The sequence below is a fragment of the Pteronotus mesoamericanus genome, unplaced genomic scaffold (assembly GCF_021234165.1).
Source record: "Pteronotus mesoamericanus isolate MK-2021 breed Mesoamerican mustached bat unplaced genomic scaffold, CSHL_Meso_final contig_20, whole genome shotgun sequence".
NCBI lineage: Eukaryota > Metazoa > Chordata > Mammalia > Chiroptera > Mormoopidae > Pteronotus > Pteronotus mesoamericanus.
Window position 1 is genome coordinate 91,105,196 of NW_026555085.1, and position 18,566 is coordinate 91,123,761.

Consider the following 18,566-nt stretch of genomic DNA (forward strand, 5'->3'; position numbering starts at 1 on the left):
ACCACGGTACCAATGTATTTTGTCATATGGCTATAATATTAACACAATATATATCATTTAACTTAACCATTAACTCAAAACTAAGGGTTATACATGTATGTACATACACATAGTTACTCGCTCCAATAACACATCATTCAGAACAGCTGACGCGTTCTAGTCTTTCTTCTAATTCAGCCATTTTCCGCCCGTGTGCCACAAGAATTTTTAAAGCATGCAATGCCTGACTATTTAGGCAACACTGACCTTTATTCCCTTAGATTGTCAAATTTAATAAAATGACAACAGCCAACATACTAGCCATCCAGTGTGAACGAATCAAAATTATACCTATCTTTTCATCAGATCGGCAAAGGTAAGTATTCTGGTGTGCTACAGGATTTTGGTAATTGCTTTATATGTGCCACGAGAGGAAAAAGGTTGAAAACCACTGCTCTAAGTTCTCGTACTTTGCTGCAAATCACAATTACTTGAAGGCCTTTGTTAAAACAGATTGCTGGCTCCCACCCCAGAGTTTCTGAGGGAGGGAGGGACCCACGGAGGGAGGGAGGGGAGGGAGGGAAAGGAGGGGAGGGAGGGAAAGAAGGGCTGGGGGGAGAACTGAAAAATAATAGGCCATTCGAGGGAAGGAGGCAGCAGATAAAAGTGAATTCAGATTATTTCCCTCCATCCTGATGCCTGTCATTTATCTTGATGGATAGCAAAGACTAAGAAACCAACAAAGACTTTTCAAATGAGAATTTACTTGGATGACATACAATCTTTTCATGCTTAAAAGGCTAACTTGTTCCCTTTAATAGCATAACAAGTTTTAGAAAAATAATATTGCCATAAACTCTCTAGCCTTTCAATACCCCTAGGTGGGATATTGAATATCCCTAGGTGGGATTACTTTCAAGAAGACACTGAGGCAACACAGAGAACTGACTAGTGTATTTTCCATATTAAAAAAGAAGTTAATGCTCACCAGTAAAACACGGGTGAGTAACAATTGACAAGCAGCTCCTATAACATGCAGAAACCCATTCTATAGAAACAATGGGGCTGTGCTTGGAATTTGTCAAACAAGTATTAAAGTTTTATTTAAATAAATGTTTTTCTTTTTAAGTTACTGAGCCATATAAAGGGAAATATTAATTTTATTAGAATTTGAACAAATGTTGCACAAAGAACACATTTTAACAAAATAGTATGGTGGCACAACAAACAAAAAATAAAACAGCCAAAGGTGTGTAAAAGAAATATAAGGTGGAAAAAAAAATGTTAAATGTCTCATGATCCAGTACAGAAACAAGGAGTCTAAACTTAAAACCCGAGGACTTTAAAAAGCACAACCATAGAACAAAAAGTTAATGTCTGTGCTATCCTCACCAGACACATTCTCGAGCAAAACTTTAAAAGGCAGAGTTATATTTTACAGTATTTGAGATCTTATTTCTGACTTTTTCACAGAAACAAGAGACTAGTTATGTGACTCAATCTCAGTTGAAAAAGAAAGTGTAAGCACTGAGGAATAAGTATTCTACTAATTAAAATGACAGGTGAGGCCAAACAACTGATCAGTCTTTAGGGCTGTATTTTCCAACTGTAATAAGGCCTTGATTCAACCAAAACAAGTCTTAAACAGTTCAGAATTCTTTTCTAATGCCCAAGGAATGCCTCTGCCCAGCCGGATTGCCATATATGGGAATCAGGAACCTAGTAACAATAGAGCACTCTCAGGGACAAATGTAGGAAGAAAACACACAATAAAGTTTTGACATTTTATAACAAGGTAACTTGTCACCATTTCAGACTACCAAATGCCAGAAGTGACTTAAAACAAATTATTTAAACACATGTCCCCATCGTTGCAATTTATTTCTAAATACTGATATATTCATTTTTAAAACTGACCACATCAGGTTAATAATATTCATCAACTTGAAAACTATAATAAAATAGTTCAAGAATAGGTCCTTGAATATTTTTGTTATAACTTGATCTTTACACAAAGATCCAATTCTTATTCTTTTGACAGAGAAGTCTACAGAAAATTAACCTGGAACTGTTTTAAGGAGATTGTCAGCCACGACAAGCTTCTGGATTTCATGATTGTCACCTTATAAAGATACCAAATTTCACATTTTTAAATGTCTTAAAACAACATAATTGTGATTTTTATGAACATCAAAAAGCAAAAATTTTAAATGCTTATTAAAAAAGTTAAGGCCTTTGCATTCTGAATATCTGAAATTTATTTACACAATATGTTCAATTCAAACTTTAAGTGAGGTATATTTTCTTCTTTACTAATATCGGATACCTAGCAAATAATACCATGAACTTCAAATTAAAATAAATTCACAGGCTTTTTTGTTTGTTTGTTTGTTTTGCTTTGACCTGTCATATAACACACTGCCATGAGTCTTTGGATGTGGCGTCTAACAAAAAAGAAAGTTGTATATGGACCACTCTCTGAATGAGAGTTGTAAATACCTAAGGTGAAAACACCTTTGTAAATTATTTTTAAACCATAATAAATGGCATTACCAAACAGTCATGATTTTAAATATAATGTAAGTTTATATTAGAAATCATCTACACATCAACAATCGTATAAGGGGAGCACTAGAAAATAAAATCTTTATAATGATCTTATGAACTGAATTTTTAAATTTGAAAAATGTATGCGGCAAGAATGTGAATCAAAGTTTTGCTTTTTGAATGTATGGGTTGCAGCCCACAGAAAACATGAGGAAATATGTTTGGTCAGGATCTTGTTAGTTTAAGAAGCAAAAAAATTTAAGAACCAAAATATGCACACCATTAAAAATACTAATCCTGAAAATTATGTAGCAAAAAATTAAATCACCCTGTCCAGCAAGTTCCAAAAATTTCACACACTTCAAACATTAAGGCAACTTTTTCCCCACTAAACAGTACTTTATAAAAATATATGTCACTTCAAAACATTATATACATAGTGAAAATAAATTTAGCTAGTTGTCATCTTTAATACATTAATAAAGCATCACATATTACAAAGAAGTTATGTTGGGTGCTTGCATGTATGTGCAAGTGGAGTTAGTTCTTAAAGTACAGGTTTTAAAACCGAGCGAAGTGAACGTCCTTCTTTCGTGAGTTCTCGTGTCACACACATGCATGGCAGTGGGATGGCTTCCTCCCGTTTCTCCACAATGTTGTAACTGCACTTCCTCAGGTGGTCGGCCATGCTGAGGGTGTCGGCAAATTTCCACTCGTTAACAGAACAGAAGGCAGTACTGAATCGCCATACCTAAAAGAAAATTCTCCTTCAGATTTAAACAAGTCAATTTGTAAGTATCAAAACGTACTTCTGGCTCTAACTACATACATTTCTACTGTTAGAGAAATATGCAATGTAAAGTTTCAGGCAATTAGCTACAAAATTGAAAAGTAGTAAATCCATGTGGATACAAATCTGTTTATTAAATATTTATAAGACCAATCACTTCAATGACATCATGACTTCAATAAATGTAATAACCAAAGAGAAAACGACAAAAAAACCAATATTAAAAATCACATCCAACCTGACTTATTAAGCAATTTTTAGAAAATTATAACTTCATGAATTCAGAAGTATTTCCTAAAATAATACATGTTGCCCACTGTTCTTTCAATTCTATCCAATTGCTATATAGAGGCATTTGTAGTCTGGAGAAATAAACAATACAGTATTATTTTTTTTTATCCATTTTCTCCCATTCCTATTACGCTGTACAAAGTACACTTAAACATACTATAGAATACTGTGCCAAGGTACCTTATCTTTCCATTCTTTATATACTATAAAGGTACTTAGTAATATTAAATTCAGGCGCTCAATTTGTTCAAAATGTTTCTGAAAATTTATATAGAAAGAACATCTATAAAATGAATTTTATTTTACTCCAAATCATTGTAAAATGCATTTCTGGGCAAACATTCACCTGCCATCCCTGTTGCTGGGTCTGCTGGTAAAAACATAGGTTGCTGCCCCTTGTGGCCACTCAGCAGCTCCAAGCCCTGAATCATTGTCATCGTATTTGTCCAGCAATGACTGTTGTGGCCCCCTCATATCTTTACAATTCAAAACATAAAGCTACCTGGACACAGGTGAGAAGGATGAATGGAGCAGGACAGACCTAGGTAACAAGCATGAATGTAATAAGACAAGGTCTAAGCATCCTAGCGAAGCTCACCAATAGGCAATGTCTAGTTAGAGAGAGAACACAGAATGCATGGTAAACAGCAGTCACTCTAGAAGGCAGCAGTGGATTTGAGGGAAGCCCTCAGTACTCATTAGAGCTTCTCCAGAAATGACACTAATGACTCCTAGAGTGGCCAGATATGTTCAAAATTCTCTGTAAACAGAATTACTTTTCAGTCGGCAATAGAAGTCACCACTGTTCACACACGGGGTACTTACTTGTGTGCTTCTGGGGGTTTATATCAAGTACCCAAATAGATTCAGTTCCCAGGAGTCACTGAAGGTCAAGAGAGTAGCTACCAATAGGCATTAGAGATTACAATGCCCCACACCCATGAAACTGCGGGAAGAGTTTGAGTTTTTGTTAAGCTTCAGCAGAGTGAATTTGCTGAAAGATTCAATGGTGGCAGACAGCCTACCTCCTTCCACACAGCGAGTCTGGTAAAACAAACTCAGGAAAAAAATGGATGGCTCCCATTTCCTGATGGAAAAGTTCCTTGGTAATGGGCCAATTTCTAATTTGAGTATCCATCAAGTACTCACATATTGCCTGCTATATGGCAGGCACAATGCTAGGCAGTAGACAGTTGGTTCCCAGAGACTTACTTCCCAGGGAACTTATAGTCTGATGAAGGGAAATCACAATTTATCAGTGAATGTCAAACTAGCATGGTGAGTGCTTCTGCAGGGGTATATAAAGCAGAGGTGTTCATAATGGGGCACCAAGAGAACGCAGAGCAGCGAGCCTCCCTGCACATTTCAGAGACAGATTCTGAAAGGCTTAACTTGAGAAAGTTAAGAGCTGAGGAGTAAGCAGGACATAGCAAGGCTATGAAGCTCACAGCTTCAGAGGCAGGCTCCCTGGGTCTGAAGCCATAAAGAGTTGAGTAAGTTACTGAAATCTCTCTCAACCTCAATTTCTTCTTCCACAAAATAGGGTCAGTGGGTTAAATAAACAAAAGTAAAATGCTTATTAATTAGCCCACTGTCTACCATAGTGTAAGTACTCAAATGTAAGTATTAGAGACAGCATACTCAAAGGCCTCAGGCAACTGTAAGTAAACAAATGTGAGTGAAATATAAAGTGACAAGAGGAAATTGAAGAGGTAACTAAGGACAAGATTATAAAAAATCTTCAATGTTCATTAAGGAATGTCTCTATCCCAGGGCAATGGACATGTAAAAAGTTTTTAAGTACTGCAGTGTAAGAATTGTATTTAAGAAAATACTTGTCCTTCTAGCTCTTCGGTAGAGACTATGCTGAAGAGGAACAGAACTGCAAACAGAAGCCCAGTTAGCAGGAGGCTACTGCAGGGATCCAGGAGAGACTGAACCAGGCAAACAGCAGTGGAAACAGTAAAACAAACCTCAGAGGTGTAAGGAAGGGAGATGCACTAGCACTTTGTGATTACCGAGATATGGAAATAAAGGGGGAAAATGGGAGTCAACCAGGAGTCCCAAATTCCTAGTTTAGGTAATTTGATAGAACATAATGCGACTTTCTGAGATTAAGGAAGATAGAGAAGTAGAATAGGTTGGACACGTCGAGTTTAATGAAGCTGTGAAATAATCAAGTGCAGATGTCCAGTAAATGTTTGTACAATTTATAATGGTCTGGATGGAGTTAAAATGGCCAGGACACAGATGTATGAGTAATCTGTATTTATGACGGCAATTTAAACATCAAGAGTAGATATGTTACTCTGCAGGACTAGAACCCCAGAGACATTTCATTTTGTAGGTCAGCAGTAGTGGGTAAAGACAAAAAGAAGCCAAGAGGCCCACTGAGAATGCTCCATCCCAAATGGGAGAAAGATGCCTAGTCGTCTGGAAAATGCACACAGATACACACGTACACACAGCACATATAAAAAGTATGACACTTTCTGCCACCAGAATACCTTTTTGGAAAAAAAAATAGTAAAATAACTAGTGTGTTCATTTATTGGCCAAAACCTTAGGAGAGCAGAGAAGTAGAGGTAAAATTCTGAAAACTGGAGCAATGAGTGGAAGCAAGAGAAAACCTGAAGAGGGTAAAAACAAAATAGCCAAAAACATGAACCTCATGCAACCAATGTGAAATTTATCAAACTTTCCTCTGCTTAATAAAATGCAAAGGTTCATATTATAAATGTTCTGAAATGAAAATACCTACAATCAAAGACATTTGTAATACCTTCTAGTTTCTGTCGGATAGTGCCTCAAACAGAAGCTAAGCCAAAGCAGGGTATCACAGGAAAAAAATGGTGGAGCCAGGATCTGTTCCCAGGTCAGCCTAAACCCCCAGCTCAAGCTTCCCATACGCAACGCAACGCAACACTCTCTTTCACTGTACGAATCCCAGAGTCCCCACTAACAATATCAAATCCTACTGCCTTATTCTTACCTCACTTTGACATAATACATATCCACATCCGCCCATTTTTATGTCCACCTTCCCCCAAATACTCCACTGGTCACTTACCAGTAACAGTAGTTAAAACTTCTTCTCATCTCTCCCTATTTAAGTTCTATGAAAAATCAAGTCCTAAGAAAGAAACTGCCAAGAATGAAAAGAAAATGCCAATTGTAAGCAGTAAAAAACCTCCTTGCTTGCCCCATGGTCCTATGGTGACAATGTTTCAGATGGTGCCCAAATTAGAAGATGGTTTATGGAGCCACAAATGGCATTGATACAGGAGAGCTAAACAGGTACAGAGCTGCGCAACTAAACAAAGAGCAGTGGCCTCTACCGTATTAGATTAGAATCTCGTTCCAGGGCGTGGCAATAAACATGTGATCATGACGAACAATTCTAACTATCCTAGTTTTTCATTAATTACCATTATACAAGAAAAAAAACCCAGTATGTTGACATACTGACTTAAGTTTTAACGATGATCAGTATCAAAAAATTAATTTTATTAATTCAGCAACATTATTAAGTGCCTATTATGTCAAATAAGGAGATAATACAATTAAAATTAAACTAACCTTTTCTTTTATCTGCCATGATGACTTCCCTTCTGGATACTTCCTTTTCCCCCACTGCAGTATGACCATTCCACGAGACTGCAGCAGGCTGCCGCACACGTCCCTCATCAGCTTGGACACACATGAGAGCTGGCATAGACTGAAGCCATCGAGAAAGCCTGCGATGTGCTGCAGAACCTCAAAGGGAAGGCTACTTAGATGGTCACTATGTAATCCCAACACACAGTTTCTAGCAGGTTCTTCTAATACTGTAGATACACATGGCTGAACTCCAAATGACCTCAAGTGGCGGTCATGTATAATCTTTGCTCCTTGTGTTGATGGACAAAATCTACGCTGAGAATAGGTACAACCATAATATGCTAAAGGACACCTCTGTTCCATCCAGCCATTGAGTCCAGCATGAATGTCACCATGCACATTCTTAAAATGTGAAGAAAATTCTCTTCTTCTAAATAACTGTCCACAAACAAATGTAAACATTGAACGTTGCTTGGGTTGGTACCTAGCGACACACTCCAATACTAAATCTAGCCCAAGTGTCTGAAAAGGACTTGGATTTGAAAGCTGTGGGTTGGCATGATCACAGGCTGAGGCTGAAGCTATTTCCCCAACCATTGTATTTGTAGCTAATATTGCAGATGGAAGTGAAAAAGTCTGAGTTCCAAAGTCAATGTGATAAACATCAACCATGCGACTATCAGATATACCCCTCCCACCTGGAGAATCTCCTAGACAAAACAGTAATGCTGCTGTGATTAGATCTATTCCTTGGAGACCCATTGGATCTTCTGCAACTTCCAAATCCGATGTATCCACTGCTTTATCTTCCCTTGGTTTAGACCAACATGAATTAGAAAGAAATTTGAATGAAGGGGGTTGACTGAGAGGTAAGACATCCACATTCCTCAAGTCCCCCAAGTCTACCTTTCTCCAACACAGTTCTCCTTCATCCTCATCATCTGATACGAGGATATGCTGAATGGTGCCATTAGGCAAAGGATTAGATGGCATTACTTCCTTAAGTTGTGCTGCTACTGAAAGTGAACTGGAAGATTCTGGTGCTACACATTCTCCATTTGTTAAGCTACTCTCTTTTGAATCGCCATGTACATTCTGATTCTGGTCTATGACCTGTGTACATATATTTTCCAAAGGAAGGCCATTACAAAGAGCAGAAGCGCCATGAGAGCTGGTATTCAAGGCACATAATAAATCACTTGAACCATTCTGTTCAGACTGGGCATTCTGACTTGTGTCACGATGGTCAATTCCACCTACTGCTCCTGTCTCATCCTCATAAAGATGGTCTTGGTCTTTCAAGCTCCTGTTCTGTAAGCTTTCTCTGGCATTTTGCTCTTCATTCACTTCATTTGGAGAAGCAGAAAGACTCGCACTTAGCATGCCAATGTCTCTTGTGGCAGTGTTCAGGATATCTAAAGCAGCAGCCAAACTTCTGGTTGTTTCTACAGTAGCTTGATAAAGTGCACCATAAGATTCTTCATCAACAGACACCAAACCATTAGCATGTGGTATCTCTGGAACAGTTGATTTAACTGATATTTGTTCTCTAGGTTCTGATACTTTATCAGTTGCTTTTGACATCATAGTGGCTACTTTGAGAGATTCTAAGAGCATCCTTTGGTCTTGAAGGGCCAAGGCCATATCTAATTGTGCTACTTCATCCACATCTCTGCTTAGATTTTCATATGACTTCCGATCTGCATAACTAACTGGCCATCGGTTCCACTCCATAGTACAGCACACCACACTTGCAGGACATGTTTCTAGATGTTCAGCAACTTTGTTACGAGCCATTGTGAATGGACATCCAAAGTCACTATTTAAGCAAGGCACTCGTTCAAACGGACATAAAAGTCGGTGCTCATCAGCTTTACAAGAATGGAAGACTGCTCCACAAACCAATGGACAACCAATCAGGTCACAGGAAGTCCCAGGCTCTGGTCTGGTCATACACCGTCTACTGACACAGTTCACACAGTGCGAATGCTGCAGCTCCTCCTCCATAATGGCCAGTCCAGCTCTGGTTGTTAAGACGGAAAGAAGATAGAAGTTAGGCAAAAAATGGTCAATTTTAAAATTGTTTGATAATATAAATCAAATCATGAAGGTGTATTGGCTTATTTTAGAGTGAAATATATAAAGTTTATTTTACAAATTATCAATCCAAGTAGAAACTTACACTTCAAGTAACAATTCAGGCCTTTAACTAAAATGTCATAAAAGTTCATTTTTATATACCGGATAATATGCTTAAAAGGCCAAAAGTTACAAAACAAAATACTTAAATTCTAGTATACTGTGTAGTCAATAATGTCAAAAATGAGTTATGGTATATTTAACTCTTAAATTTCAGAGAATGCTTTAACTTTTACCTTTTTTGTTTCAACTAAACTGATTCTGATATGCCCCAAATTGCAGAGACCTCATCATTCTCCTAAAGAAGAATAATTTGAATTTCATGAAAATATTTAATTAGAACTTTATGAGAAAGAACTTTCCCTTTTATTCCCTCTATATATGAATTAATTAAAGATTTCATCTATTGATCTCTTTCTACATGTCTCAATAAATTCTACAACAAATCAATAAATAAGCCTTAATTAAGACATTCAGAGAATTTACCCAGGAAATGTAAGTCCTGGCTCCATTTTATGGCTGTGGACAAATCACTTACTTCTCAGGGCCATAGTTTCCATTCATTCATTAAAATAAACATTTATTTATTATTAATAACCAAACACTAGACACTGTGTTCGGTGTGGCAATATAAAGATTAGTAAGACACGGTGCCTCGTAACAAGAGAGGGTAAAAACCATGTTACATTATTATGTGATTACAGAAGTATTTCAGAAGTGAAATGTTAGTACGAGAAGACAATAATCAGTAATCGTGGGGACTAGAGAAGAATTCACAGGAATCTTGAAAGAAAAGAAGTCTTAAGGCGGGGGTGGGGGACACATTCAGTAAGGAAGGGAGCCATTCAATGCTGAAGTAATAGCATAAGCAAATGCAGAAAAGCAAGAACTGGCAAAACATGTCCAGGGAACTTCAAGTTTCCCAGTGCTGCTGGTTCACAAGGTGAAATGCAAGGTAGCTGTGACAGATGAGGCTGGACAGGAATAAGGCAAATCATGAAGGCTGTACTATACGCTACTCTAAGGAATTCAGACTTTAATTTGAAGTCAATGAGAATTTTAAACAGAGGAATAGTATCTATAACATAGCATGAAGGGATTACAGATACCTAATGGTCTGTCCTGCTTTTATCAAATTTTATATAAAAATAAGAGAAAGCATCAGCATAACATATTGATTTAATAACTGGGCCTTTTTGATGTCTTCTTTTTTCCTATAATATTCAACTTTTTTATTGGCTTGTTCCTATTAGCAGTAAAAACTTAAAAGACTCTTTAAAAACCTAAATAATAAAGCAACATCCCCCAGAATAAAAACAAAAAATGAACCTAAAACCCTTCTAATCTCCCCAATACTTTTTAGCCCTCTAATCCAGCTTTTATTTTTACCACCACTCATAAAACTGTGCTACTCAGATGCTCAGTGTGAAATCCAAAGGGCATTTTTTTCCAGACTTGGGCATTATATCTTTATGTTAACTAATTCCTCCTTTGAAATTATTTTTTTCTTAGTTTTCTTGATGTCACACTTCCTGGTTTCCTCCTTACCTCTTAAACGCTTCTAAAATACTACTCTTTTCCAGGGATCCATGTCATTTCTTGCTGATCTTCTATACATTCTCGCCTGGGTGTTCTCAATTTCTCAAAAGCTTCAATTAGCACCAATATTCTGAAAACTCATCTACACGTCCTGCCCAGATTCCTCTTCTGAACTTCAGATCTCTCTACTGCTAAGTACTTACCCATTTCTGCCTGTGTATGGTACAGGCAGCTCATCTCAATATTTCCCAAGTTAGGTTACAATGCAGTAGGTAATAAATTTCTGAATAAGATGCTGATCATTGGCCTATTTGGCCTATTTTCTTCACTTCAGTGCATAAAGGATTGCTAGCTCTTTGAAATATTTTTCCATAAACTCTATCTATGTTCCAGGTGGCTACTATAAACTAATTACTCTCCAAATTGCTATTTCTTTTTCTCGAGTCCAGGTTTGATTTTCTTCATACTAAAAAAAAAAAAAGAAAAAGAAAAAGAAAAAGAAAAAAAAAAAGAAAAAAGTCTACCAGTTTTGGTAGAGCTTTAGTTAATTAAGTAGAAAAGTTACAAATTGATATTAAATGTGCTTAATTATTGTGCCAGGGGTGGGAGGGAGGCACACATTTATCAACAAAACTGTATTTTTTTAACTGTTTAAAACTTGAAAATTATGTGTGAAATACACTTTAAAATTTTTTTTTTATTTATTGATTTTAGAGAAAGAAAGGAAAGTAGGGAGAATGAGAGTGAGAAAGACAGACATCGATTTGTTGTCCCCCTTATTTATGCGCTCCTTGGTTGTATGTGCCCTGACTGGGGACCAAAGCTGCAACTCTGGCGTATCGGGAGGACACGAACCAACTGGCCTACCTGGCCATGGCTAAATATACTTCTGAATATTTAACCCTATAAGTTTTATAGGTAATGACCGAACCTATAAATTAAAAACACACATGCCAAAAGAGACGTAATAGAAGAAATGACAGGCTAATAATGGAACACATTTGTAAATTAAGCAGAAATTGTAAAAGAAACTTTGTGAGGAATTAAGACAAACTTTACTGAGTGATTAGATTGTGAAAACAGCTGTACCTTTCTTATTTTGCAACCAGACTGAGTTCATCTCACATGCTGAAATAAACTTGTTACTAAGAGGGAAACCTAAAAATACAAGCAGTTCCGAAAGAAGTGACCACTGCTCTTGGAACTTGTAGGAATGCTTTATGTTATGTACAAATCACATGACCACACCAGACAGAACATGGCTTAATTCAAAAGTATTAAAAATAACAACTGTTACAAACAACTGACTTAAGTGCAAAACAGCAACAACTCTGAAAGGTAGAGACGGAAGGCTCTTAAGCTTCCAAATAAACAGCTTCTTGCATACTATTATACTCTGAATAAGAAAAGTGTTAAAAATGAAAATAAAAACATCTGTAGCAATGAGTCCAAAATATTTATTATTCATTGAAGTAGACTTGGAGAGAAGAAGAACATTAATTATGTACCTATGTTGTCCTACTTTATACATGTCTCATCACTTACTATCACAATCCTTCAACAACCCAGAGGAAACTGAGGTTCAGAAACACTAAGAGACTTGCCCAAGGTCATCCACCTAGTAAGCGGCAGAGCAAGGATTTAAATCTATATCTGATCAATGCACAAGGACAATTCCAGGTAGGTTTACTGATAAACTGTTTAACAAAATAAGGCAGCACTTCAGTAATTGGTAATCCAATTTCAAAATGTTATTTGAGGAATGGAGGTTACTTGTAGTTTATTCCAACACAGTCACCCCTGTGGTCAAGAACTGAATGAGACAGAGATGGTCCTGCCTCCTTTTGGTCCTTTCTAATTATAACAGCACATTACTTTGCTTTGAATTTGGAGTTTTTAATTATTTAATGAATAACTCACATTCATAGTGCTCACTATGAACATACAGAACAATATAAGTTGAACAATTCCTAAAACAGCTATACAAAGAAGGAATCAAGTTTAATTCTATTTCACTATTAATATATTAAGAAATAAGAAAATGCACTAGACGATACCCAAAGAATGTTCTGGGGATACAAACTTCAGCTTCAGAACTTAAAACTTCCAGAGCCATCCTCTTTCTAATGAAGGTCACTATTATCCAGTTAAATATGCCTCACATTGCTCATAAATCCTGTGAAACAGGTTTAAAAACATCAATCCCTGTTTTATCAGTTAAACAGTGACACAGCAGGTCCAGTAGAAAACAAGTTGCTAAAATTGAGGGTTCAAGTTCAAGATTAGCTTAATTTAAAACTCCTCAATATTAAGAATTTTTTAAAACTCTCTCGAAGAAGAATCCTAACATTTCCAAACAAATGGAAAAGTTCTATTAGACTAGAAATTATCTGTGAATGATTAAATGCTTTACAGTAGTTTCAATTTTCTCTAACAGAAATTCTTGGCCAACTCATATGCTGTGGCTGACAAGCAGCCCATAAAAATAGTTTTAAGACATGGCATTTTCCCATATGATGAAATTAGGCTTTGTCATTTAAGGTTATTTCTAGACTTGAAGATACAGTCCTCAAAAAAAAATTGTTTATCTTTCCAGTTTCATTAAAATACATCACACACACACACACACACACACACACACACACACACACACCTCTACCTCCCCCTTCCCCCCTTCCCTCCCCAACTGCTGCCTCAAGTCTTTATGTCTCACCTTAAATGTTACTTTTCCACATACCCAAAGGCAAAGTATGAAACCCGTATTATACTACATGCTTATTACACACTGTATTTTTCCTTGGTAGTACTAGTCACAACTCTAAGTAAATCCTTGTCCTGTTTAATATCTATCTCCACAAGAAAACTCTAAGCTCCATGAAGGAGGCAGGATCATCTCTGTCACTCAATTCTTGTGTTCCCTGTATTCAATACTGTGTCTCACTTACCCCCCCCCCAAAAAAAAAAAGAAAAAAGAAAGAAAGAAAAAAAAGAATTGTAATAAAAGAAATAACGAAATGGATTCCAAAACAAAATGAGATTCTTGATTTCATAGAAAACTACATACTTCACAAAAAGATACAACCTTATAGGTCTAGTATTAAACAATGAAATTTAATCAAAATGACCTCATTGTACCAGCTATAAAAAGTCAACAGAGATCTAGCATTTTTTGAGCACCTCAGTCACATGTTCCAGACATTATATATAGAGATGTTATCCATCAAAAAAGCAAATCAAAGGAGAAAGAAAATAAAAAAATGTTAATTCCAATCTTCCACTTTTCTAAATCTTAAAAAAATAGTAGTAGTAAAAGGCACAGAAGAAAACATGTACCTCTATACTGTTCCACAATTTTAATTCCCTAACCAACCATGCATGTGGTTACGGGGTACTGACTACAGAGGCCTCAGGTGCACAAAGGGAAGCAGGGGTGAAGTGTCTGCACCGGTGCAGGTGCTGAGTAAGTACTCGGTGAGGAAAAGAAGCTCTAAAAAGAAAGTGGCATCAGCCTGCTGCTTCGTATTATGTTTAATATTGTAGTACAGGGAGTATAACAAGAAAATACTGCTTCACTGCAAGGCTGAAATGGAACCAGACTTGTTCAGTTAGTTAACCATTAGAAGTAAGTCTACAACTACAATTTCAAATTTAGCAACGAGTTATGAGCTCCCCCAGAGCGAGTCTTATCCCTCTTGGATAGTCAAAGGTCCAACTGCACAGTAAACACAAACAGTTGCTGACTTGTTTGTGATCGTCTGCACTCAGTTTTAAAGACTACAATACATCTATAACCTCAGCTGGACATCTTATTTCCTTGATTTAAAAAAAAGGGGTGGGGATAACTAGACAAGATTGAAAATCCACTATCAAAACTCACAATTCAAAGCACAAGCCTTCCTGATGAGTCCAAAATAGCTAAATGGGTTATATTGTATACATCCTCTTATTAAATTTTGGTTCTGACTTCTTTTTATTTATAGAAGGATGACCCAGTTATACGCAAATTTTTTCAAGTGCTTAGCCTTCCAATTATGATATAATCAAAACTTACATTTTTCATTTCTAAATATGGTCATGAGTAGCTTCCAAAGTGAAAGTTCTAATTACTTGCCACTTTCTCCACTAAGAAAAGGAAATTATTAAACACATCAGAAATTAAAAAGTATTAATAAATATTTAATACTGAGACCAGAACCTGTTTAATACTCAAATAAAAATAATCCACCCAAATAGTGGAACTCAACTTACTACAATGGGCCGCATGGCAGAGGGGAATGGGCTTCAAAGGAACTTCAACTTTGCAACCTCTCTCAACAATTACTGTGAAAACAATCCAGAACTCTACAAAGGCTAGTTACTATTATATGACTGACCAGTAAGATACAAACATGTTTTCCTCAGAAAACAGATGTACTTCACTTTACACAACCATTTACGTACACAAAGCTTTATGTATAAATATATTTTACATCAGGTCACTTACACTTACAAAGCATATTAAAAACAATCATAAGGAGAACTATCTAATGCTAACATTACCTACTTTTTAAAAAAAGACACCCTTTTTGTAAAGGATTTTCACAGAATGAGTTTTAATTCATGCATGCTTATCCATGCTAAACTACCTAGCTTGGTAGCTAGGTAATGTAAAAACCACTAGTACAAGGCCAATCTCGCCTATTTCGTCAACTGAATTTGAAATTAAATACTGTCTTATATAGCTTTTTGAAGATTTTAACGTCTAGGAATTCTATGAATATGTCATTTTAGAGCATGTACTAACTGCTTTCATGAAACAGGCAGTCATAGGAACTCAGTTAAAAAATTTACACCAAAACCACACAGAGTAGCATAGGACTTATCCCATGAAAAGTCATATTTTAGTAACATATTATATCAAATAGTAAACACACATTAACAATGCTTGTTTCAATGTCCCTAAAAGTATTTCTCCAGCAACATACATTATCTCAAAATACGTATGATTGCTCTTTAACAGTATGTTTCACTAGGGCACTTTGTATTTTTAAAAAAGTCTTCAGTGCTACACATGGAGAAATACTGAAATTAAATACCTACTACACTTGAAATACATGAAAGTTTGCCTATATAGGAAACTTCAACCCTCTAGCAACACTCACAAAACTCCACCCACTAACATTTCCAGAAGTACAAAAAAAAACTATGTCATTGCATTAAAGTACCAGATAAAAACTGGCGCCTTAAAAAGTTAGCAAAACACCACGTAATCCCCAAACTTCTGTAGTAAGAAACAATGACTAAGCATAAAGAACTGTGATTCAGCGAAAATCTCATATTGAAAAAATAGAGCCCTGAGAAAAATCCTAAACGTTCATTTTATCCTACCTACTCTTTTCCTTTTGCCGTGTCAACAACTGGACTGCTTTGGAAAACCTTGACAACTACGAGCAAATCTGTTAATGTAAATTGCTAGGTCTCTGAAAGACACAACACTACCGAAATGTGGCAAACAAAAATTAAAGATTGGAAAGGTAGGGGTTTTGTATTTACAGGGTTTTAAGTTAATCTACACTGCCCATATCAGAATGCCCATAAATAACTTCATCTTGGATCAGAGTCAACAAAGTTATTATGGAATAAAAGGTCAATTCCTTCCCAAGCATCTTTTATCTGAGACTTACGACATGGCTCAGAAAGAAAAACAAGAGAGAGACAGAGGGGAGTGGAGTACTAGAGCCACGGTAAACAACACACTGTTCTGCCATTCTCCACTCTCCCAAGTACACACGCTAAAAACATACTCAAAGGAGATTGCTTTGAATTCCCCGTGCACTCTCTGGCCCCATTCCAAAAAATGTACTTGCGTGGGACAGGACCCAGATAACCTGGGAATGGTCATACCCCTTAGAACCAGAAAATCAGTTAGTTTCCCTTTAATGAGGGTTGAGACCAAGAAAGACTGAGAGCTTCTCACTTCCATGAATGGAAAAGTTACCAACTTCACTCATCCCGTGGAGACTGCTGAAGATGCCTCTCAATCTGACTTTAAACGCATTTGTTCCCCCAAAGGAACCCACGTTTCTAAAAGGCGAAAGGAAAGAGAAGCCGGTTTTTCAAGGTAGTTGGGGCTTCCTAAGTTTCCTTCACCTTTCCCCAACACATAAACAAGCAGGGCAGGGTGACTCGGGGGTCGGTCCTCGGGGTCTAGGTCGCCATTTGCAGACAGTCTCTGCTGCTGGCCCGGCAGGCGGATCCACACGGACCCCACGCCGCGGACGCCCACTCGGCGCGCCGGGACAGCGCCAGGGACCGACCGGGTCGGCGCGGGGCCGTGTTCACTCCGTCCCAGGCCGGAACGCCAAGCCCACAGCTGCCTCCGACCTGGCCGCGGGCCTCGCACGGCCCGGCCGCCGCCTCCATCCCCGGCGCGGCCGGGGCCGCGCTGGCCTCCCCGGAGGGCCTCCTGACACTCACCGGCCGGCGCCACCGAACCGCGGCCCAGGCCCTGGCTTCCGCGGCCACCGTGCCTGGCAGCTCCGCGTTGTCCCGGAGCCGCTCCGCGCCCCACACCCCCAGGCGGTCCGCCTCCTTCTCGCCCGTCTGCCCCGCCGGGGAGCCGCCTTTTCTCTTCTCTTCTCCTTCTCCAGTAACTCGGCCTCCTCCCCAGGCAGCCGCCCCCCTCGGGCGCCCCGCCCCACTCCGCTGCGCCCCGCCCACCCGGCCTGACTTGGCCTTGGAAGCGGCGGCCGCAGCAGCAGCGGCAAGCCCGGCGGAAGCGCGCACGCTGATCCCGGTGGAGACGCGCACGCTGAGCCCCTCGGGGACGCGCACGCTGAGTTCGGCGGGGATGCGCACGCTTCCCGGTGACACCCGAACCGACGAGGCGGAGAGTCAGGTCTGGAGATCACTGAGCTGGGTGAATCCTGCGGGAGGTTCCCGCTGGCCCCTGCGTCGCTCCTCCAGGCAGTGCTTCCAGATCCTGTTCGATTGTAGAATCTCGCATTCCTGTAATTTTGGAATTGGGGAAACAGGCCCAAGTAAAGTGAATGCTTTATCTCCCTGAAATCTAGGAGAAACAGCCCCGATCCCTTAACTCTCCGTGCAGTGCTTTTCGTGTTAGGTCGTGTATAGTAGGAAACGAGGCAGCTTTTCGCTGAGACTTCAGTACTGCCTGCTAAACTCAATGTGCCCAAGTTCCGTGACTTAGCGCCCTGAGCCTTGTGGGTTCTATCTCGCCTGGGACTGAGCTCAGCTCAGAGGGTTAAGGCATCTGAAAGCTTTTCTGGAGCCCTGACGGGGCAGCCCACCAAGGTCTACTTCTGTGAAGGACTGAGGATTCTCTACACAGACCACAGCAGTAAGGTTATCCACATGGAAAAGGTGATGCAATGTAGCTGAAAAGGTGGCGTGAAGCTGCTTTTGCAGGATCGTCTACAAATGACTGCGGACTGAAGACACATCACATGGCCATACCAAACAGTTGGGTCCATTTACCCCACCACTACCACCAAGCCTTGGTCTATGGTCAAAGAACAGAAGGGACACTGATTCAAAGTGCAAGGCGATGAGTGACCCTTATTCCCTCACCCCTGTCCTAGTGCCCTTCGCACAGACTCCTGCCCGGTCCTAGCCCAAGGGAACTGTGATAGAGAGGACAGCTGTAAGTAACCCTGGCCATGTGGATGGGGGCAGAGACGGG

General features: G+C 38.8%; 1 protein-coding gene across 1 annotated transcript; it reads right to left on the minus strand.

The window, feature by feature from the left end:
• Nucleotides 1-1,132: 1,132 nt before the first annotated feature.
• Nucleotides 1,133-17,509, minus strand: FBXO30 (F-box protein 30). Its single transcript, XM_054570076.1, has 3 exons — nucleotides 17,342-17,509; nucleotides 7,187-9,230; nucleotides 1,133-3,277 (listed from the first exon to the last, which is right to left on the minus strand). The coding sequence occupies exons 2-3, from the start codon at nucleotides 9,212-9,214 to the stop codon at nucleotides 3,074-3,076; spliced, it is 2,232 nt and encodes a 743-aa protein (XP_054426051.1). The 5' UTR covers nucleotides 9,215-9,230; nucleotides 17,342-17,509; the 3' UTR covers nucleotides 1,133-3,073.
• Nucleotides 17,510-18,566: the final 1,057 nt, after the last annotated feature.

Coding starts and splice junctions, on each gene's coding strand:
- FBXO30 (XM_054570076.1), bottom strand. CDS start 9,214: ATGGAGGAGGAGCTGCAGCATTCGCACTGTGTGAACTGTGTCAGTAGA. Junction 3,278..7,186: donor CATGGCAGATAAAAGAAAAG/GTTAGTTTAATT, acceptor ATTTTCTTTTAG/GTATGGCGATTCAGTACTGC.